General features: G+C 40.3%; 1 protein-coding gene across 17 annotated transcripts in view; it reads right to left on the reverse strand.

Moving 5' to 3' along the window:
* The window catches only part of LOC126295497 (zinc finger protein ZFP2-like), a 242,273-nt gene that overhangs the window by 75,141 nt on the left and 142,159 nt on the right, over window positions 1-24,973 (reverse strand). For 13 of the 17 annotated variants that reach the window (XM_049988065.1, XM_049988062.1, XM_049988068.1 and 10 more), the window contains one exon: window positions 16,547-22,984. The exons of 3 other annotated variants lie outside the window; for them this stretch is intronic. In XM_049988065.1, the coding sequence (XP_049844022.1) occupies window positions 21,331-22,984 (1,654 nt within the window). In that variant the 3' untranslated portion in view covers window positions 16,547-21,330. Of the gene's footprint in view, window positions 1-16,546; window positions 22,985-24,973 lie in introns of those variants that run through there. One more of the 17 variants, XM_049988073.1, reaches the window with a different exon arrangement.

Consider the following 24,973-nt stretch of genomic DNA (forward strand, 5'->3'; position numbering starts at 1 on the left):
CTGAAAGTTCTTCACCAATTTAGTTCATATTTTTATGTGATACTGTGACAAACATTCAGATAGACATGGGCTACATATCTTTTTAAGGTACATGATATATAAATATATATGTATTATAGAAAGGGGAACATTATTTCCAAAAGTCCCCAAAAGTTTCTGACCAATTTACTTCAAATTTTTACACAATATGCTAATAAATGTTCAATTGGATTTAGGCCATATATTTTTTTATACAACAACATGCAGGTTTTCTGTTAAAAGTCATTGTGAGGAAGAAAATATTGTGCTTTGCTGTGAAAATGTACAGCTTCATTTCCTTCTCAGAATCAGTTACAACAGTAGGGAACAGATACCACAAGACAAATTGTGCCTACTGTACCCAGGGTGGCGCAAGAAAACTTGATCTCAACTACAGACTGCTCACCAATTACACATAAATTGTTGCTCGCCACGAGCAGACGACAACATGAAGATAAACACGTGCGAATGAGATGATAAGCAAATAATCAATACGCTAATGTATGCGACAGCTTCAAAATGACAGACAATAACTGGCGAGCTATGTGGAACAGTCTAGTATTCGGGGCCGGTCTTTGGTGTGCTGTATATTCCTCATACATAATTTCTAACAAATATCGCATGCGCAACAATGTCACTTCTCGCTTGCTGACAGTTTTACAGAAAATGGGAAAGTGGCGTTTATGGATTACTGGCTTGTGACTAGAACACTGCTACGGAATCTGAATCATGCAAAACACTGTAATCCGGTCCATTCACACACTGAGGCCACATCCAGCAGCTGGGGCGGTCTCCCTCGTACCCTGCATACCTAAGATTCCGACAGATTTACCCATTCCTTTCAAGTGACTTTAATTCCCACACAAATTTCCCTTTTCGGTAACAGTAAACATGGAGAGGGGGGGGGGGGAGGAGGTGATGGGCAGGGGGGGGGGGGGGGGGGGGGGGGGAGGAGGACTGGGGCTGAGGAGTTCAAAACGTACTCCAATTCCCAGACACATTTAGCAGTTGTGAAGCACTGTATGGTTCATTAGCATGAAAATATTCAAATTTGATCCAGAAACCTGAAACGGCTTATCGTACACACGTGGGCAAAAAGGCCAAGTAAGCCTCAAGTAAACACGTTTAACGGTGTAAGATGGTAACACATTTAAGATTTGAATTTCTCGTCTCGGTCACTGATGCAACAACACTGGTCCTCGTGTGAATTGCAGCACAGTTGCTGCACAAATGCCACGCGATTATCCAGGCAGGAGAATAGAATCTGTGTGTTAACCAGTTTATCGTTCACTTTACCGTAGTCGGTGAAGAACAGTGGCAGAGACCGACAACTTCGCTTTGCTACCGAGTACGTGGATCCGCGACTGGAAGCACGACAGTGAAAATATGGCAGTGGTGAAGAATAGGTTTTGTGAACAGTTTGGTAAGGAGCGAGTTATCGGACTTTCGTGATGTAGGAGAAGGAAACTTTTTTCCTCAAAAGCATTTTGATGGCCGGTGCAGCAATCTGAAGGGAAACACGTGCTCGAGTTTGCGTGTCCGTGGTGTATTCACCCCGCGTGTCGATCAGACTCTGTGCTGCAACACATTGTTATAAATGGAGGACAATGGAACGCCACACAAAAATGGACTTGGCTGCTAAAGCAGATGAACAGGAGGCCGTGGAGACTCACTAAGTTTTGCAGGAATAAAGGTGGTGTGCATACAGACATTTTGGGCAAATTAAAGATACAATGAAATAATTGCATGTGTGAAGTGACTTTCTGACACCATATACACATAAAAATATGTTTCATTTTCTATTTGATTTTTCACCTTTTTCATTTATTGTGATTACTTGCATTTACATATGATTAGTAACTGAGAATGAAAGGGTATTATTTTAATTAAGAGAGTATCATTCCAATATACGTTAATTCGTATTTCCATTGCCTAACAAATATGGAATTGTAGTAAAGAGGAGCTTTACAATATACAAGAATATAATAATTCTAATCCCTAAGAAAGCAGGCGTTCACAGGTGTGAAAATTACCGAACTATCAGTTTAATAGATCACAGCTACAAAATACTAACACGAATTCTTTACACACGAATGGAAAAACTGGTAGAAGCCGACCTTGGAGACTATCAGTTTGCATTCTGTATAAATGTTGAAACATGTCGGACAATACTGAACGTATGACTTATCTTAGAAAATAGCTTTTACCCCTTAATAGCAAAACTCCTTTACTACTTTAAGTGTCTCATTTCCTAATCTAATTCCCTCAGCATCACCCAATTTAATTTGACTACATTCCATTATCCTCATTTTGCTTTTGTTGATGTTCATCTTATATCCTCCTTTTAAGACACTGTCCATTCCGTTCAACTGCTCTTCCAAGTCCTTTGGTGTCTCTGACAGAATTACAATGTCATCGGCGAACCTCAAAGTTTTTATTTCTTCTCCGTGAATTTTAATACCTACTCCAAATTTTTCTTTTGTTTCCTTTACTGCTTGTTCAATATACAGATTGAATAACATCGGGGAGAGGCTACAACCCTGTCTCACTCCCTTCCCAACCACTGCTTCCCTTTCATGTCCCTCGACTCTTATAACTGCCATCTGGTTTCTGTACAAATTGTAAATAGCCTTACGCTCCCTGTATTTTACCCCTGCCACCCTTAGAATTTGAAAGAGAGTATTCCAGTCAACATTGTCAAAAGCTTTCTCTAAGTCTACAAATACTAGAAACGTAGGTTTGCCTTTTCTTAATCTTTCTTCTAAGATAAGTCGTAAGGTTATTCTAAGATAAGTCGTAAGGTTAGTATTGCCTCAGATGTTCCAACATTTCTGCGGAATCCAAACTGATCTTCCGCAAGGTCCGCTTCTACCAGTTTTTCCATTGATCTGTAAAGAATTCGTGTTAGTATTTGCAGCTGTGACTTATTAAACTGATAGTTCGGTAATTTTCACATCTGTCAACACCTGCTTTCTTTGGGATTGGAATTATTAGCCATTTTGCACTTCCTGTCGATGAGGAGGTATTGAACAGAATTGCAGAGAAGAGGAGTTTGTGGCACAACTTGACAAGAGGAGGGATCGGTTGGTAGGACACATTCTGAGGAATCGATGGATCTCCAATTTAGTATCGGAGGGCATTGCGGAGGGTAAAATTTGTAGAGGGAGACCAAGAGATGAATACACTAAGGAGATTCAGAAGGATGCAGGTTGCAGTAGGTACTTGGAGAAGAAGCAGGTTGCACAGGATAGAGTAGCATGGAGAGCAGCCTCAAACTTGTCTGTGGACTGATGGCCACAACACAACAACAGTAAAGGTAAACAGAAAAATGCTGCTAGTGATGTTCAAACTGTCAAAATTCCAATTACAAATCTTCTATGCTGTACACATGGCCATTGGTGATTAGACATTATCCACTCACATTAATGTGACCCCCGTCTCAAGCCCAAATAACCGTCATTTGTAGGAAGGGGAATCACATCTACTCCAGAGCTGTGGCCAGTAGCACTACATTTCAGTTTAGGATCCACTGTGTGAACTGCCCAATTGAGACAGTTAGACAGATTTTCAATTGGGTTTAAATCGGTGTAGTTTTGTGGCCGACAGAGTACGATAAACTCATCTCAGTGTTCTTCGAAACACGAACGTACACTGCGAGTCGTGCAACACGTCGCACCATCCTGCCGGTAGGCGACGTCGTGCTGAGGAAAAACGAACTGCACGTAGGAGTGGACGTGGTCGTCAAGGATGGGCACACTGTGCCTTCAGGAATTAGATGACTGCCACAAAAACATTACCCAGATCGTACTGCAGCCTCCTCGGCCACGGACCCTCCTGAAGATTGTCGCAGGGTGTTGCTTTCGGACGTTTCGTGCCCTACGCACCGGCGGCCGTCTGTGACTACACAGTGTAATTCTCTATCGCTTCTGCCTTTTTCCCGTGGCAAAGCGGGGTTGGCAAGGTGAATCGGATTTGGCGAGGTTAGTTTCAGGGGTGGCCGATGCCCTTCCTGCCACACCCTGTACCCCCCGGAATGGAATTAGTGTACCCCAACTGTCTGCGACTATTATTCCCCGTAGCCGGCCGCTGTGGTCTCGCGGTTCTAGGCGCGCAGTCAGGAACCGTGCGACTGCTACGGTCGCAGGTTCGAATCCTGCCTCGGGCATGGATGTGTGTGATGTCCTTAGGTTAGTTAGGTTCAAGTAGTTCTAGGTTCTAGGGGACTGATGACCACAGCAGTTGAGTCCCATAGTGCTCAGAGCCATTTGAACCATTTATTATTCCCCGTGGAAAAGTTAGAACGCGTTCAGATGTCTGCGAGCTGTGTAACTGAGGAAAGACGTGGGGACCGGCCTAGTATTCACCTAGTGGGGTGTGGAAAGCTGCCTAAATACTGCATTCGGGCTGGCCGGCACACTGGCCACCGTCGTTCTGTCGCCCTTTCCTACCGGTCGTGTTGGCCCTTTCTGCATTTACAGTCGGTCCCGTGGCAGTGGCACTGTTTTCAGACACAGCTGTTGCACAGTTACCACAGTCCTCTACATCAGCAATTCCGCACGTACCGTTCTCCAGCTGTGCTGCCACTAAAACTTGGAGCGTAAAAAAAGGAAAGTTTAATGAAGTTCTATTCTTTGACACAGAAACTGGCAGATTCACTACTAAGTTACGGTGAATTGAGACGGCCAGATGCAGACTCGAACCATCGTCCTCAGTGAGAGTCCAGTGTGCTAACTGTTGCACCGGCTCACTCGGTTTACAGTTCTGCCAACTAATAAGACTGGGTGCTGAAGAAACGTAGCTTTCAGCAAACATACTGGTCAGATTCACACAGAGAGGGGAAACAAATTATTATAATAATGGCACGTGTGCAGACGCAGATTCTTGACCGATCTCAGAAGCAAAGTACCAGGTTTGCTTTATTATCAATGCACGGGCAGCAATTTTGGGTGAGAAATTCAGAACCAAACAATTTACTGGATTAATTAACACGTGCCATTCATTGTGTAAGGGAAATATTAATTGTACTCTTACTAGTGATCAATAATGGCCAATTGCTTCCAGTAATTACTATCCTGTCAGTTATCCATAAGGTTCCAGCTGGGGCACTTTGGTGCCGACCGTCAGGGAGTCCTCTATTACAATGGGCGCACTCGGGAGACACCGGAGAGGCGGCGGCAGATTACGAGTCGTCAAAGGAGACAGTGGACTGAAGCAGAGGGGCAGAAAAAGATAATATCCTTGAGGAAATATTAGTTAAGTTGAAATTATGACAAGAATTGTGAATAGAGGGTGTGTTTGTCTGCACGTGAAAGAAGTTTTGTGAGCCTTCAAGCAAAGCACGGAAAGTTATAGCTAGTGAAAGACAACTGTGGAGTAATATGTGAGAGGCAGCCACTGGTGACACACGGCACTCCGAATGTGGTAAAGGTGACCGTCAAAGAGCTGGATAATGGAGGAAGTCGTAACTTAACGAGGGAGCTAGAGAGGTAGTTAAATATTTTACAACATAAATAAATTACTCAGATGTTTGGTTGTGGCTAGACAGAATGAGTGATGCAAGAACGTGAGACTGACTAGGGACAATGTACTTATCACATTGGCGTCCATGTAGAAGCTGGTGTACCCAACAACTATATTTATTTTAAACAGTGAAGGCCACAGTGATCAGATGCAAATAATGTTTATGACAAAGTCAGATTAAAACAGTTTTAATGTTTCAACTGACATTTGCTGCATTTAGTGTATTTCATTACTAACTCTCATTTAAAGTTTATACAACTGTACCTATAATAATGTATGCATGTTACCTTATTGTGACTGATTCCTTACATGTTTTTTAGCACTGAAGATGGCCACACAGTGAACCAAACCTGGATTTGCAATAAAATTGTTTGTGACTCATTCTGTAACATTTACTGCTTCACGATAATCTATACTTGTTTCCAGGATAAATAAACTGTGTTAAAATTGAGTATTTCAGTACAGTCATTGATCCCAGATCCTTATACGCCTGGAGAGCAGAATGCAAATGACATAACACTCATGATCAAATTCAATCATCTCTTTCACTTATCTGATATCAAATGATATTGGGTGGGTGCACAATCATTAATACAATAGATATGAATCAATAGTCTCTCTCTCTCTCTCTCTCTCTCTCTCTCTCTCTCTCTCTCTCTGTGTGTGTGTGTGTGTGTGTGTGTGTGTGTGTGTGTGTGTGGTCAGATCATTTTTCCATATTTAGCAAACCCAAAACACACACAAAGATTACTGAAAAAGTAAAAAGATTGCAGAGTGGCGATAAAGACAACAATTGAGAATTTCAGCTAGCACAACAATTGAGAATTTCAGCTAGCACACAGTTGCCACAAAATAAATTGCCAAGAGGCATGGTTAATTGTATCAAAGTATAATTTGACTGAGAAATGAGACAGAATTGCTGCCCAGACGGCAAAATATATACTACTACTACTGACAGCTCACGCAAAAATAAAAGTGATACATTTTATAGCTTATGTGCATGTACTCCAGCAATTCTGTCTTATAATTTGTAAGAGTTTTCCCTGACAAATTTTTGTTGACACACTTAACTGCCTCTCTGGCATCTTCTTTCATTTTGTCTGTGTGTTATCTACAATTCTTGCGTCACTGCTTTTATCACTCGGCAATTCTATTACATCTTCACTAATCTTATTTCCTGGTAAAAGCCCATTTCCCCATATTTAGCAACCTTGGGGGGGGGGGGGGGGATGAAAATATAACAATTATGGATGATTGGAACATGGTTCTAGGGGGAGGAAGAGAGGAAAGAGCTGTGGGAGAAATGGGCTTGGCGGTAGGAACAAGACACAGGAGAGACTAATTGAGTTTTTCAATAAATTTCAGATGGTACTAGTGAATATTTTGTTCAGGAATCACAAGAGGAGTAGATATACCTGTAATGTAATTGGAATCTTCTCATATCTTCAGACCTTCTTCGGCATGGTCGGTAAGAGATTCTGAAATAAGATATTTGATTGTAACACATACCCAGGAGCAGATAGACTAAGATCACTATTTAGTAATTACAAAGAGCAGGCTGAAGTTCAAGAGAGTTATCAGGAGGAATTAGTGCACAAGAAAGTGGGATACAGAAGTACTAAGGAAGGAAGAGAGATGCTTGAAGTTCTCTGGGGCTATAGATACTCTGATAGTGTACAGCTCAGTACATAGATTCATTGAAGAGCAGCTGATATATCTAAAAGGGGCAATCACAGTAGTTGGAAAGAAATAGGTACAAGAAAGGTAACTGCAAAGATTGGTTGGTTGTTTGGTTGGATGCTTAAAGTAACCAAACTACTACATTGTCAGTCTCGTTGTCCTCGAACAGACAGGTCTCTGTGACTGTCTATCAGAGATAAACTACCAGGTGTAACCGAGGGGAGGAAAACCCAAAAGTCTATCAATGTCAGCAAAGCTGAGGCAAAACTGCAAAGAAACTGTGGGTAACGGATCAAAACAATGAGGAAGTTCAAAAATGTTCAGGGAAATTCTGAAATACAGTACACAAGAGGAGCATGGCAGCAAAGGTAAAATGGCTGCAGGAAAACATATGGAGAAATGGAAAAAGCAATGCTTTCTATATGTTGAGTCAGCTGTTCCAACAAAGACAAAACACTTGGTGAAATTAAAAGCTTGTGTGTTAACGGTAACATTGCAATGGGAATTCCACTGTTAAATGCAGAGGAAAGGTCCGATAGGTGGAAACAGTTCATTTAAGGCCTCTACGAGGAGGCAGCATGATAGAAGAAGAAATTGGAGTAGAGATGAATGATGTAGAGGATCCTAGAGAATTTTAAAGATCTCTGGAAAATTAAAGAGGCAAAAGGAATAGGTAACATTTCAATGGAATTTCTACATTCATTGAGGGAAGTTGCGAAAAAAAATGACTATTCAAGTTGGTATGTTGCCAGTCTCATATATTCTACTTACTATCAGACTTTCGGAAAATTATCATCCACACAACTCTGAAGATAGCAAGTTGGAATGTAAATGATTTGATAGTACGAATTTGATAAGACAATTCTTAAGCTAACATTTCAGGAACAAATTAATGATATTAAACAGTTCAGTTAGAAATTGCAATATGAATTTACTTCATCACCTAAGAAACTTGCATTGATGAGTCTCACGGTAACCATCACGATGTGGAATGTGTCAAATGCGTAAAAAATGCATGGTGTTAAAGGTAAAATTTTTATTACCTACCCCATTCCCTTAAATAACACAAAACGCATATATTATACCTATAGATTTATTTATTCCTATTCAAGAATTCATCTATGGTATAGGAGGAGATATCAAGGAGATATGATTTCAATTTATTTTTTAAACTGTTGCTGCTGTCTGTCAGACATTTTATTTCATCTGGTAATTTATCGAAAAGTTTTACAGCAGCATGTTTTATCACGTTTCTGTGCAAAAGACATGTTACATGGAGGATAGTGTAAGTCTATCTTCCTTCTGCTACTATAATCATGAATGTCACTGTTGTTTTTAAACTGGTCCATGTTGTTGAGAAGAAATTTCATTACTGAGTAGATGTACTGCAAGGCTGTTGTAAGATACCTAGCCTTTAACAAATGACTACATGATGTGCGACTATGAGACCCCACACATTATTCTAAACATTTTCTTTTGACCTGTGAATATTTTTTGCCTAGGTGTTGAGTTACGCCAAAATATTATTCCGTATGACATCAGGATGTGAAAGTATGCAAAGTACGTTAGCTTACTAATTTCTATAACATCAAAATCGTCAATTATTCTGATTGCAAAAGTTGCTGAACCTAGTCACTTCAGGAGATCCAAGATACAAATTCTCCAATGAAGATCTTCCTCTATATATACAGCCAATGTTAGTATGCTCTATCCTGGCTGCTGCCTTCTGTTGATGTCAAATATTTATTCAATAAGCAGTGCTCCTTGTAGTAGGAAATTGGATGTACTGTGTTTTTTCAAAGTTCAGAGCAAGCCAATTCACAGAAAACCAGACATTATTTGTATCATTTTCTGTTGGAATTTCTTTTTCTTCATTAGTAATGATGCTTGTATCATCAGCAAATAGTGTCAGTATAGCTCCTCATTTCATTCAAGGAAGGTCATTCACTTATAACAAGAACAGTAGGGCACCCATCTTCAAACTCAGTGAAACACCTAATGTAATTTCATCCCAGTCAGATGAAGTGGAAACTTCCTTAAACCATATATATAAAAAAAAAAAACTTTTTGCTTCCTGTTCTGCAGATATGACTTATACCACTCACATGCTGTTCCATTAATACCATAGAATTGTAATTTCTGTAACATAATGTCATGGTTCACACAGTCAAATACTTTGGATAAGTCACAGACAATTCCTGTTGGTGACATTTTACTGTTTAGAGAGACTGTTATGTGGACAGTGAAATTGTATATAGCTGTCTTAGTGGAATAGCATTTTTGAAATCTGAACTGTGATTAACTAAGTACCATATTACTGCTGAGACAGCTAACCAATCTCGAGTACATTACTTTCTCAAAGATTTTTGAAAATGCTGTGGCCAGTAATTAACATCTGTGGTGTACGATGATAAGCGAAAATAAATCTGAATAGGATTTTAAAAACTGACTCTTTCATGTACTACTTGGCTTTTTCTTTTGAACTATTCTCTCCAATTTATTCACCTACACTTAACAATTGTTGTTGTTGTTGTTGTTGTTGTTGTTGTTGTCTTCAGTCCTGAGACTCGTTTGATGCAGCTCTCCATGCTACTCTATCCTGTTCAAGCTTCTTCATCTCCCAGTACCTACTGCAACCTACACCCTTCTGAATCTGCTTAGTGTATTCAGCTCTTGGTCTCCCTTTACGATTTTTACCCTCCACGCTACCCTCCAATACTAAATTAGTGAGCTCTTAATGCCTCAGAACATGTCCTACCAACCGATCCCTTCTTCTAGTCAAGTTGTGCCACAAACTTCTCTTCTCCCCAATCCTATTCAATACTCCTTCATCAGTTATGTGATCTACCCATCTAATCTTCAGCATTCTTTTGTAGCACCACATTTCGAAAGCTTGTATTCTCTTCTTGTCTGGACTATTTATCGTCCATGTTTCACTTCCATACATGGCTACACTCCATACAAATACTTTCATCAGAAATGACTTCCTGACACTTAAATTTATGTTAACAAATTTCTCTTCTTCAGAAACGCTTTCCTTGCCATTGCTAGTCTACATCTTATATCCTCTCTACTTTGACCATCATCAGTTATTTTGCTCCCCAAATAGCAAAACTCCTTCACTACTTTAAGTGTCTCATTTCCTAATCTAATTCCCTCAGCATAACCCGACTTAGTTCGACTACATTCTATTATCCTCGTTTTGCTTTTGTTGATGTTCATCTTATATCATCCTTTCAAGACACTATCCATTCCATTCAACTGCTCTTCCAAGTCCTTTGCTGTCTCTGACAGAATTACAATGTCATCGGCGAACCTCAAAGTTTTTATTTCTTCTCCATGGATTTTAATACCTATTCCGAATTTTTCTTTTGTTTCCTTTACTGCTTGCTCAATATACAGATTGAATAACATCGGGGAGAGGCTACAACCCTGTCTCACTCCCTTCCCAACCACTGCTTCCTTTTCATGCCCCTCGACTCTTATAACTGCCATCTGGTTTCTGTACAAATTGTAAATAGCCTTACGCTCCCTGTATTTTACCCCTGCCACCTTTAGAATTTGAAAGAGAGTATTCCAGTCAACATTGTCAAAAGCTTTCTCTAAGTCTACAAATGCTAGGAACGTAGGTTTGCCTTTCCTTAATCTTTCTTCTAAGATAAGTCGTAAGGTCATCATTGCCTCACGTGTTCCAGTATTTCTACGGTATCCAAACCGATCTTCCCCGAGGTCAGCTTCTACTAGTTTTTCCATTCGTCCGTAAAGAATTCGTGTTAATATTTTGCAGCTGTGGCTTATTAGACTGATTGTTCGGTAATTTTCACATCTGTCAACACCTGCTTTCTTTGGGATTGGAATCATTATATTCTTCTTGAAGTCTGAGGGTATTTCGCCTGTTTCATACATCTTGCTCACCAGATGGTAGAGTTTTGTCATGACTGGCTCTCCCAAGGCCGTCAGTACTTCCAATGGAATGTTTTCTACTCCAGGGGCCTTGTTTCGACACAGGTCTTTCAGTGCTCTGTCAAACTCTTCACGCAGTATTGTATCTCCCATTTCATCTTTATCTACATCCTCTTCCATTTACATTATATTGTCCTCAAGTACATCGCCCTTGTATAGACCCTCTATATACTCCTTCCACCTTTCTGCTTTCCCTTCTTTCCTTAGAACTGGGTTTCCATCTGAGCTCTTGATGTTCATACAAGTGGTTCTCTTATCTCCAAAGGTCTCTTTAATTTTCCTGTAGGCAGTATCTATCTTACCCCTAGTGAGATAAGCCTCTATATCCTTACATTTGTCCTCTAGCCATCCCTGCTTAGCTATTTTGCACTTCCTGTCGATCTCATTTTTGAGACGTTTGTATTCCTTTTTGCCCACTTCATTTACTGCGTTTTTATATTTTCTCCTTTCATCAATTAAATTCAATATTTCTTCTGTTACCCAAGGATTTCTACTAGCCCTCATCTTTTTACCTACTTGATCCTCTGCTGCCTTCACTACTTCATCGCTCAAAGCTACCCATTATTCTTCTACTGTATTTCTTTCCCCCATTTCTGTCAATTGTTCCCTTATGCTCTCCCTGAAACTCTGTACAACCTCTGGTTCTTTCAGTTTATCCAAGTCCCATCTCCTTAAATTCCCACCTTTTTGCAGTTTCTTCAGTTTTAATCTACAGTTCATAACTTAAGAAATGGTTGTTAAATACATTAACTACTTGTGTACTGTTTGTTAAGATGGTCTTCTCCTCTTTAGTAGACCTACCCAGTGGTTGCTTTTCCTATATTCCTTCTAACAACATTCCATATTTATTTTATTGACCAAGTTGTTAATTTCATCTCCAATATACATATTTCTTGATTTTCTGACAACTTTCCTGAGTATGTTACAATAATTTTTATAGTGTAAAATTACTTCTAGGTCTTTACTAAATCTTCTGACAATCCATTTATCACAGGGAAAGCACATATTAGTTTTTCCATCCTCTTGCTGTACAAATATATTAGCTATTAGAGTGCTGCTGTCTTGAGCTATACGTGTAGAGAAACTGACCAATGATTCTGAGTTAGGCATCATTAGTAATACTTCTACCACCAATCAAAGTAGCTCGTACAGTGCTACCAGACCAGATAGCAAGCAGAATTGTATCACTATCCAGAGCTCCATGAGACAAACACCACACACAAAAAGTAAAAGGGGAATACAGAAACATACAGCGAACAACACATCAAGAAACGGAGTACTCTCGGAGCTTCACAATTGAAGAACTAGAAGCTGCTCTCAGTGATGTTAAAACGGGTAAGGCGATTGGTATACGATGGAATGCACCCTGAATTCCTAACTCAATATGGGAAGGAAACGAAGAAATGGCTGACCAAGTTTTATTCACGCATACTAACATCGGGCTGCCTGCCAAAAGCTTTTAAAATTACTAAAATAATTATTGTGCTGAAACAAACAAACCATCAGATAAAGCCAAAAGTTACTGCCCTATCGCTCTTCTCAGCTGCTGCTATGAACTTCTGGAACGGCTACTCCTCAACAGGCTGGGCCCACGAATCCTAGAAGTCATCCCGACAAAGCAGGCAGGTTTCAGACCCAATAGGAGCTGCACAGACCAGGTTCCAAAGCTAACGACGTATACTGAAGCAGGTTTTCAAAAACAAAACAAAAAAAGACTGCGGTAGCTTTCATAGACCTAACAGCTGCCTATGACACTGTATGGAAGGAAGGACTTCTACACAAACTGATAAAAGTAATTCCCTGCCATATGACACTGAGACTTATCAACAACATGCTTTCGGATAGATACTTCCAGGCGATACAGGGTAATGACATAAGCAAACAGAGGAAGCTGAACAATGGACTGCCTCAAGGATCAGTTTTAGCGCCAATGCTCTTTAATCTTTACATCTCTGACCTGCCTGAAACCATCTCAAGGAAGTTCAGCTATGCTGATGATATGGCCCTAGCTATCCAAGGCAAGCAGTTTGAAGACACTGAAAACATCCTCACAACTGACCTCATGCGAGTATTTCACCAAATGGAAGCTAATACCAAATCCCACCAAGACTGAAGTCAGCTGTTTTCATTTGAACAACAGAATGGCGGGATATGAGCAGAAGGTTCATGTGAATAACAGTCAACTGCGATGTCAGCCATATCGAAAGTACCTGGGAGTCACTCTAGATAGAACATTATCCTTCAAAAGACACCTGGAAAATGTATCCCATAAAATAAGCTCACGGAAAAGCCCCATTCAGAGGCTCTGCAGCACTAACTGGGGAGCAGCAGCAGCAGACACACTACGAACCTCTGCACTAGCCTTAGTGTACTCTGCAGCTGAGTACTGTAAACTGGCGTGGTTAACCGGCAAGCGTGTAAACAAGGTGGACACCCAGCTCAATGCTGCTCTGAGAACCGTAACTGGATGCATACAGACTACCCCACTGTATTGGCTTCCAACACTTAGTCATATAGCTCCACCCTGCCTGCAAAGACAGGAAGCTCTGATGAAGGAATACACAAAGTTAATGAATAACCCCATACTTCCTATCCATGAAGATGTCCCAACTTTGGAAAGAACACTACTCCACTACAGAAATCCCCCTTTAAGACTGGCCCAACAAACGTCAGCTGCCAACTTCAGCACGGATACTAAATGGCACGAGAGCTGGAGTGATAGTACCTCCCCTGACAACCGTGAACTTATCTGTCCATCAGAGAAACATAAGGGCTTTGAACTTCCACGACAGCTATGGAAAAGCCTACACAGAATCCGAACAGGACACGGACTATGTGCACACAATCTACACAAGTGGGGAAAGCTTCCCAGCCCTAGCTGTGACTGTGGGGCACCTAATCAAACAATACAGCACATCGCCCAGAACTGTGAATTAACAGCCTACCAGGGTAGTCGGGCTGACTTCTTCAACGAAACACCTCCCTGCCTCGAATGAATTGCCAATTTGGACGTCAGAATTTGAAGACTTGTGTTACGCAAAATATCTGCTGTGTTGTTACTTTTTATTGTGTTTATGTATTATATTTTATCTGAATATGTATCCTTCACCTATGTATTTTATAGCATATTTTATCATATAATTTCATAATGTAATAAGTGTAAACCATGTGTGTAGCGCCATACGCTAAATGAATAAATAAATAGTAATACTTCTAGTTTTCATTTTTTCTATCAGAACTGCTTAGGAACTTTACACCGAGATCATCATAGATTAATAGCTTCTCCTTTTTGTCTAACAGACACCATAATATGGAGTAAAACTTTTTTATGAATAGCTCCCAATCTCCTAACGGAGACCTGTACACTGTTGCAAATATCAAAACTACATTATCTGGCCATAGCTCACACGAACAAACTGCGAAGTGCTGAGTGACACAAAATTTGCTTACTTTTACAGTTTTGTATTTATACCCTTGTTTTGTGTAGAAGGCAACTCCTCCTCTATCCATGCCACAAGTGTAACTCGCTAAATCAAACCCATTTATACTGACACTTTCCATCCACAGAGTTACATGGTATTCAGATAAACAAAGTATATCAATGTCACTCTTATTTTTGAGATCATCTAAACACACTAACAGCTCATCTACTTTACACTGAGACTGTCCTTAGCTCTATCCCTATTTATTGTATCGAAGTGGAACTATTACTTCTGATAGTGCATAGAAGATATGACACTGATGACATAAGAACATGCGCAGTAATTCTTTTTTTTTTTTTTTCACGTCTTCTCCAACAATTTTAGAAATTCTGATGGACTACTATCTATAGTTTCCACATTATTTGATGTTAAGTTCTTTTATCATTCCTATATGTTTATACATGGCATATATCTGAATGAGTCAGTCAAGGAGATAGTTCACGTTGCCTTACTTGCATAAGTTGGTCTACAGCAGATGTCATCTTAAATCAACTGCATCACGAATGCAAGTCTTCAGCAATGTGGAACAAAATTAATTTTCACATTAGCACTAGTTCTTAGATGCCAGCTGATGTTCCACCTGCTTGTTAATGTACTCAAACAGACAATTATGGTAATTACTTATAGAGTAATCAATATATATACATAATTGAAAGAAAAGCAACTATGTTCTACACTAAGTCGGATATGAGAAGGAGCACTGGCTTCTTTTTTTCTCTGATACTTCAAACAAAGCATTTCTAACTTTACACTGAATTTGTGACTGCACAAAGAGATGAGACTGTTAGGGAATCTCGAGTCTGAAGTTTTTTTACCATCTCGAGAGCCTCGAAAGTGTGCTTCGTGAGACAAACTTTGTACAGGAGTCTATTTTGTTTGGTACTGCCTCTTCATTTGATACCACAACACGGTATCGATTGGTTGATTTTGTCATTGTCGTACACACAGTTCAGTTAAATCATCATAGTTCCTAGTCTGAACTAATATTTGTATAAATAGTGCTTGTGTCTGTGTTATAGTCACATCCAAATCAAGGACAATAAATTTTGACATGTCTTTTCATCATGCTACAGAAATGAAATATTTTTTAACTGTAATATAGTAAAAAATTAAAATTATTTGTAACAAGCATACAAATATCTTACGATGATAATCAATGTTTTTGTCAATACAGTTCACTTATATCTCTGTGTATATTAGTTGTAGTTTTGAAGAGCACTTTGTCTAGAATTTCTGCAGTCGATATGGAGTTATAAAAGTTGCATGCTGAGGTTTGCGAGTGTTGGACATTGTGTCACTGACAGTAATTTCTTCACTTTTTATTACACTTTATTTTAATTTTTTTTAATGAAAATGGAAGATGAATTTCGTGCATAAAATGATCAGATTCACTAGTACAACTTGCAGCAAACCAAAATTTAAATGAAACCTGTACAAAATTGATTTAGACTAAATCGCACTATAAAATTTTCAATGATCCAAGATACAAATAACAGGAAGTACAACATATTTTGATACACTGGAATATACCCAATATTTTGGCGTAAGGCAGTAACACGTGAGCCCAAGATTTACCAATTGTCATACAGAACACATATTTTCTGTGTACATCTTGATACACAGGTAATTTCACTATAGTACAAGGTGGATTGATCGATTTATGACCATGTTCTCATTTTCAAACATTCAAGTTTGTGTACCAATACAAAGAGCAATAATCAATGGACAGTAATTCAATACAAACTTAATAAATGATGTAATTGTTTGTAATTACAAACTTGTTTACATTATGAATAATCGTCCATTGTATAAAATAACTAAGATTTAGATTAGAGTTTATATTGTTGCAGACAGGTGTATATTAATTTACTTTCAATGCAAACTTACATATATTCAACAACAACTATTAAAAAATCTTCACCCATAAAATATAATACAGAGAAACTCTGTATTTTACAAAACTATTTATGTAAGATATTTACTGGTGAAAGTATGCACAGCATAAGACATAGACATAATTTTCTACGCTTTTCTTCATTTGAATTATGTAATATATTCCTTGTAACAATACTGCCAGTACAAGGCACATCTGAAAAGTGAACTGTCTAAGAACATAAAGAAAACAACAACCACTGGCCATTAAAGCAATCACCAATGGCCGCAACACCCTTCAGACATCACTTGTAAAGCTGTGGGAAAGATAAATTACACAAGAAGCATTTGCTCACAGTTTCCAAGAGCCTAAAAGTCAATGTCAGAAGTAGTCGCTCACAATGCACTGTAGGCACTTGTTGTTGGATATCCGCAACGTCTCTGAACTGTAAGCATTTCAGGGATAAATTAAGGCAGGGAAACAGAAAAACTGCCGGAACCAACTCTGTAGAATAAGGAGTGTGTCGAAGAAGAATTGTCTTGTGCAGAGCGAGAAAGTTGAGTTTGCGGATCGCAGTGTGTGGACGGATGTCGCTGTGGAGCAAATTCCACTGCCCCATCTAGTTAGTTCTGGTCGAGTCTCCCAGCTGCATTGCAGCAGCTGCTTCAAAACTACCTCACAAACTTCCATCACAAAACCCCACCCGAGGGTCGAAATGTAAAAGTGAGTTGAGTCTTTGCTGCCAAAAAAGGCAATCAATGTCTTTTTCTCAGATTGTACCAGCTGACTTTTTGGGAGGCAAGGAAAAAGCTGAATACAGAGCAACAGACTGTCTCTCTCTCTCTCTCTCTCTCTCTCTCTCTCTCTCTCTCTCTCTCTCTCTCTCTCACACACACACACACACACACACACACACACACACACACACACACACTTTATTACTCTTTGCTTTAATATTGTACACTTGCAATAACATTCAATGTCTATCTGCACCTATTTTCCCTACTTAGCACCAAAATTTTATGTTGACTCAGAGCTCCATTTTCCAATGACGCGATTTCTCACACTGACTCTGTTATCTCCATTGCACCACTACTTCAATTCAGTGATTTGTGTGATAGAGCAAAAAGTACCCTCTATCTCTCAGGTGGAAGTGTGGGTACCTAGCTTTAACCGGCACAGTTTTTAACATATGGGACAATGGACCAGATGTTTCAGCTGCACTTTGTAATGTGCACTGTCAAGATTTAATAAAAGCAATAACAAACTCAGTACAGTTATGGCTCAGATATGATACACCCTTTTTTTACAAGCATCTTGGAGCCAGCAACACGATACTGTTCCACAATGGCGTCTATTTCTTGCACAATGGCGAAACTGGTGCGACACTGGCGGGAATACCCAACAATCAGTATCATACTGGCATAATACATCTCGGAATCTTGACAAAAAGAAAGTTTGGAAGCATTAACTGAGGTCACTATTACAGCCGTGTGACTGGAGGGGTATGTCATTCTACAAATTGTACTGACTGAAAAGTTTTTCACGTTTCACATATGTGTACTGTTTCTCCAAGTGCAGAAGCATGTGACAGCGCAAGACAGAAGGAAAAAGCAAATAACTGCAGCATCCAGCCTACTTGTTTGCTTGTTGAGCCACAAGCACAATTGCATGATATTTCAAAAATAGTTCAATAGCTGATCAGATTACTATAATTATTGCAACCTTTGAAACTATTTATGATGCCCTTCTGAGTGATTCTTAAGAGGTCTGATCGAAAGGGTGACAAAAAAACATGGTCCTCTGGTACACACAATTTTTGCAGGATTCTTCACGAAAGTATGTAGAACACAGAAGCTATTAATAAAAGGTTCATATCGTAAAATATCATGTTTCTGACAACCTAACACCTCTCAACCTTCTATTTTTAATAACTGCACAATTTCTGTATACAGGTCTGTCAAGTACATCATTTTTAGAAGTATTTTAGATTCATAGTATGAAAATTACACAGTTCTTGGTGCTGGAGATTGTGATGCATACCATTAATAATTTCATGTAATATGATTTCCCGATTCCTTAAGTTCATCACCATGCAAAACTAAAATTCAAAACTGAACCTTCAGAACCACCCACCTAGGTGATGTTTTTAGCATGATTTACACTGAAGTAATCTGTTTCTATAAATATTCTATATCTTGAAGGATATCAGTTAAATACAGTCCAATTTTGGGACACAGCCTTCAGAAATGTGGCACTATAAAAGACTGGACAATTACAATAACACCACATCCCAAATTTTTCAGTGTTTTTGGGTTTCCCATACACTGCATTTTAGGGGGTATAACAAATTTTAATTTCTTTTTCTGATAATTTAAGGGCTGAAAGCTATAATTGTGAGAGTCTCTGTGTTGTGCCTATCTGAGAATCTGCATCACTGCTATATGGTGAGTATAAACTTTTTTTCTCATAATATTGTTACATTCCATCCCGGATTTTCTATTGTTTGAGTATTGAACGGTGTAACATTGTGTGGCGCATATGAATAATGTGGCATGAAGATAAGGGCAGGCAAGCTTGTGCATATATTTCAAATCACTATCCACAAAGCAATGCCACCAAGTCGGATGCAATAATGCAAAGAAATAGAATCCTTCTACATCACGCTGCATCTACATGCCTGCCCTGCAATTCACACGTAAGTGCCCGGCACAGGGTTCATCGAATCACTTTCACGCTATTTCTCTACCGTTCCACTCTCTAACAGAACTACGGAGAAACGAATGCTTAAATTAAGAGATAATTGAGATCACACAGAAAGATTAATCATGTCTCCCTATGTAGGTACGTGCCAATAAAATTTTTTCGTATTTGGGAGAGAGAGGTACTGACCAAAATTTTGTAAAAAGATCTCACCACAATGAAAAACATCTTTGTTATCATGATTGTCATTGTTATGACAAATGAGCAGGGGTGGCCCTCTTTCACCCCTATTTCAAGATAACACAAAACGAGCTGCCCTTCTTTGAACTTTTGCTAATCTTCTGTCAGTCTTACCCGGTAAGCAGCCACTTTTTGTATCGTGCTGGTATCTTGTCAAAATTAGTTAGTACTTGGTTTTAATCTTCCGATGACTTCATTTATTCATTTTAGCCAGTGAGATTTCCAATCGTGACACTCACAGTGGAAGGAAATCCTTTAGGGTAAGCATAATAGCCACTGTCACAGTCATAGGTCTCGAAACTGTGTCCTTTTGAGAGTGCCTTCAGCTGGGTACGAATAAACTCTGCCGGAGCCAAGTCCAGACTGTAAGGAGGTAGAGGCAGTGTTGCCATGCCTCTTTTAAGAGACAATCACTCAACAAGAAGGCAGTGTGGCTGGATGCAATGTTGATGAAGTTTCCATACTTTATTTTTCAAATGCTCAGTTACAATACCTCAGACACGGATTGGCTGCTCAGACTCTGCAAACACTCGTTCTATGGTTTGTGCTAAAAAATTCTCACACGAGTCGCACTTTCTTCACCTTTCGACATTGAAGGGTGTGAGCAGTGGCAGTGGACTGCCCAAGTTTCATCCAGATTTTTTTGCTTACCCCTGTTCAAGTGAGTATTGCATCATAGCTGGAATTGGCTGCCAAACTCGATTTGTGAAGGGCAGTGTTCCTTGCCTAGCAAAGTATTACAGAGGGTAGTGTGCACTCATATCCACTTACAATGCGAGATACGCAATGAATTCCGGGTGTTGTTGTTTTCATTCCTGGTTTCCTTTTTCATTGATAAATTTAAGAATAGTGTGTTTTAAATAAAAAAAATACTTCCAGAAGTGTCACTGGAATTAACCGACATACTTCATGTATTACTGCAAAGTCTCAAAACTCTTCATTCAATTGCATCAAACACCGTAGAAATTTATCATGTAATAATGCACGCTACTTGAGAAAATTTACTATTTGTACCACCAGTTCCATCATCTACTCGTTGCCTGCAAACCCATTCATTTTTGATGACACATTCCTCGAGTGCCTCTTTGTATGCAAACAGCCAAAGGACCTTCGAGCTTCCTTTAAATTGTAAGCAAATAGCAGAAGGTAAACAGCAATGACCTGAAATTGTGATGAAACAAAGAAAGTTGTGCCAACTCGAAAAATCCTGAAGGAACAGTGCTGCTTAGCACTACCAAGTGAAACGTCGCACTGTACACAGTAGTTCAGAGAAAGAAAGAGCAACGCTGAGACGTACTCTGGACCGCACCGCGTGCAGCACATTGTGTACCGTGAAGTTTTACGTGCCGTGGCCAACCCTGATGTAAGAACACACCTGAACACTCCTTGAGCTGAGGAAATTGTGATCAGTCGCACTGGGGAGCTAACGACTTGCACCAACTAGCCTAGTCGTGTACACCGCAGTGTGCCCAATATGTGGGCAGAACAGAATCGGCGACATTGTTCTCGAGACAAACCTTGTAGTGCCTGGCATCATCACCGTGTGCATGTTGAGCGAATCAACAGTTCAGATGAAGTTATCACTCAATTTAAGTATTTCCAATCAACATCAAAACTGTAAACGATCCAATAGCATAATGTACCACAAATGCTGCCTTTTGCACTTTTCAGTTCACAGTGTCAATTGTCCAAGATGCAGGATTTGGTAATAAACGCTACTGTTTTAGTACTGTCTTTGGGTATTTTATTTTCCGGAACGGCTTGCCCTCACCAGAGGTAAGAAGCCTTCTTAGCAATTGTGGTTATTGTCATATCACTGCACTAGGGATTTTTCTGCTGCTCTTCACGACATCAACTCGACAAAGATTTGTTGCAATCATTAGACTTGCACGACCTTTTTCTGTGATGCGTCCTGAGGGATCTAGCTTTATCGAAGGATTTCCCACAATCGACGCATTCGTATGCCTTCTTCTTCGCAACATCGACTCTTACAAAAGAGTTTCCGCACGACGCTGTCTTTTGATGCCTCCGAAGATTATCGCGTCGCTTGTACGTGTTTCCACAACCGACACATGCATACAACTTCTTTTTCACATGAATCACTCCGTGTTTTCTGAAGGCATTAATGCGGCAGAAAATTTCCCCACAATAGCTACATTCGTACGGAGTCGTAAGCTCGAAGGGTCGTACGAAAGATTTGCCACAATTAATACACTGGTGTGACCTCCCTTCTGTTCGCACAACTACGAGTTGCTTTAGGAGATCATCAAATTCGAAAGATTTGTTGCAGTCGTCACACTTCGGTAGCATATCCGCAGCACTGAGTTGCCTATGTTTCCGAAGACCAGCAGCCCGAGAGAAAGTCTCGCCACAATTGCCACACATGTGCGGCCTCTCCCCCGTGTGGATTCTCTTGTGTTCCCTTAGCGTAACAGCCCTAATAAAAGTTGCGCTGCACACGTTGCACTTGAACGGCCTGTCTCCAGAATGCTGCCTTCTGTGTTCCACAAGACTGTAAAGTCGCATGAAAGAAACGCCGCAATCGTCGCACTCGTGCGGCTTCTCTCCGATGTGAATTCTAGTATGATGTAAGAGGTAACTACGTAATTTAAAAGTTTTACCACAGTCCCCACACCTATACGGTCTAACTTCACTATGTACTAGTCTGTGTTTCAGAAGAGTGTCACTTCGCTTGAAAGATCTGCCACATTCGTTGCACGTGAACTGTGTGGATTCAGAATGCGTTTGTCTGTGTTTCCGAAGATAGCGAGCTTGTGTGAAATTCTTACCACAATCGACACAGTGAAACTGTCTCTTCTGGGTATGAATTAATTCGTGCCGCTTCAGGCACGAAGGGTCGGAAAGAATTTTGTGGCAGAAGGAACATACAGACGGCCGTTGCCGTTTCCGAGCTGACGAATTTTGACCCGGTTGGAAAGCACATTGAGGTGATTTTCTACAGTCACCATTACGGTGCTTTCGTTTCGATTTTTCTGTCTGTGTAATACGTCCAGTACAGGTGGAGGGTTGTCTTGCTTTGTTACAAACCTTTTCCTCGCTGCCATCCACAGTACGGCCGTGTGAGTTGCCCGGTGCAATTCTGCACGTGCCGGAGAGCCTCCGATCTCCAGCGCTGTCGGCAACGCTGCACCTAGGCACTGCCGCACACTCGCCTCGCTTCAGGTGCACGTGGAGGCTGCCTCCCGTGTGAAACACGTCTCCGCAGAGTCTACAGACGTGCGGTGGAGGTTGCACGCCACCGATGTGGACAAATACGTGTCTTACGAGTCTATACTTTGACGAGAAAGTCGCGCTGCATGAACCGCAAGTGTAGCTGCCACAAGCAGAGTCTTCACCACCACCACTCCGGTTAACATCCGGCACATGTAATGTGCCACTGCCGTTCACAAACTGTCTATCCTCTGGTGTAGTACACTTCTGAGCTGGATGAGCGACTGCCTCACCACACACACCACTGCGTTTTTTTAGGACATTCCACATCGACCTGGAACACAGTGAGGAAGTATGTCCAACACTAATCTACATTAATACAGGATGCAAAGTCCTGGCAGGATGTAAATAGTTCAGCAGTAAAAGAGGCCAGTCACTAAATGGCAGAAACACTGAGTAGGCGACAGGTACAGAAGAAATCCTCTGATGAGCTTCCATACACACCCACCCACCCACCCACACACACACACACACACACACACACACACACACACACACACCATTATTTTCTGTGTGCACCTGTCGATGACTAAATACTTCTGTTATTCGGCAAGTAGTCTCTTTTGTGCTACACTATCTACTTTAGGGATTGAAATTTAATTCAAAGAAGAGTGACATGATAATGACAAGGAAGAATAACTGGGGAGTAGCAACAGATACACATGTGAGACGACAAGTGCTGAAGAAAATGAAAGTTTACCCAGTGAGTGTAATAAAAGAAAGGAGAGAGTAAGAGAAGCAAAGAAATTCCTCTAGATTGGATGAAGCCCAATACAGAACAAGGAATGGGGATAGGAGACAGAAGATCAAAGAAGAAGGTCAGGGCTTACAAGAATGGAAAGAGGAAGGAATGAAGTAGAGGAGACCACAGAGCAGACACGATATTGGCAGTACGGGCACTTCGAGCATGGGAATTGGCAGGGTACTGAGGCAGGCCCACGAAACAACAGCAGGAGTCAGTCGGCCTAGAGGAACACCGAGGGACAGAAGGATTGTTGGGCGTGAAGGAGTGTGTGAAGAAGAGAGGAGAAAACTGGGGCAAAGTGGAGAAGGGAACATTGTGTAAGAGCAGACAAGATGTAAAGATCAACAGAACCAGCTGTAAAAGATCATAACTGGTCTACACAATGTTAAAAAAAAGTTGCTTTGCGCATTCAGAATTACACTGAAGCTTAATGCACACAATACAACATACATGAAAAACACTGAAATATTTTTTTAGTGTTTAATAGCATGATAACAACTATACGCTTAGAAAAAAGCACATGTTACTTACTGTAAAGGCAGGTGCAGATTCATTGTCAGGGGTCACACTTTGTTACAGCCCCCACACTCAGTGTTTATCCTGTCTACTAGAGGTCTTTTTCCCCAATTTGGAAAATCTATCTTTCTTCTTTTTTTTTTGTGTCCCAATGCACTTCACAACACTACAGTTGTTGAGGTAACCTAATGCAACGTACTCTCGTGTGCCATCTGGCTGAATCGTGTTAACTTTCTTCTGTGTGTTACTGTGTTTTAAATGTTGCAGACTTTATTCTCTGAGGTATGATTTGGGGACCAGCTCACCATTTGCCTGAACGAGGGTGGTGAAGTGTCCAGAAACTGCAACTGAGTTAGCTGGTGCAGCAGCCCACAGCTGCTATTCTGCTGGATGGATTGGAACTGGGTCTGGCGTACCTCCCTGTCTCGCTGCCTAGCACACTGCATGCTACGCTACACGAGGTGGTCAGATGCCTATAATGATTATGACAATAATAAGAATAATAATGTGGATTGCAAGTCTGCCTCTTCCTGAACTAGTTTCAGTGACAACATCGCCAACATCAGAATCACCATTGTCATAAACATTACAAAACATCATTACATGTGTACTGTTTCATTACAAATATTGTATTGTGTGATTAGTTTTACAATACCTTATTTCCTTTAAGTCTATGTCAGTTGCCATTATTTCTGGCATATCTTCCCTGTTTTGTCACCATTTCTTTGGCACAAAGCAAATTATCTGCAACTGTATTAGCAGCTGTTACTAACAAATATGAAAAAGTGAACTTAAGTATGTCAGCATTATAGTACTGGGATCGTGGTAGTGTTGTTGACATAGTTTTGGTGTGAATAGGTTATTATGTAATTTGTCATATACTCATGTTCAATTGCTATTAAACACAGAAAGATAACTTTTAGACCGTGGTCATAATTCAAAACATTATGCCATCTTGCTGTTTGCATGTACCAAGTTGTAAAAGTTATGATTTTCTGCATT

Source organism: Schistocerca gregaria, chromosome 11 (assembly GCF_023897955.1).
Source record: "Schistocerca gregaria isolate iqSchGreg1 chromosome 11, iqSchGreg1.2, whole genome shotgun sequence".
In the NCBI taxonomy this organism is placed as follows: domain Eukaryota; kingdom Metazoa; phylum Arthropoda; class Insecta; order Orthoptera; family Acrididae; genus Schistocerca; species Schistocerca gregaria.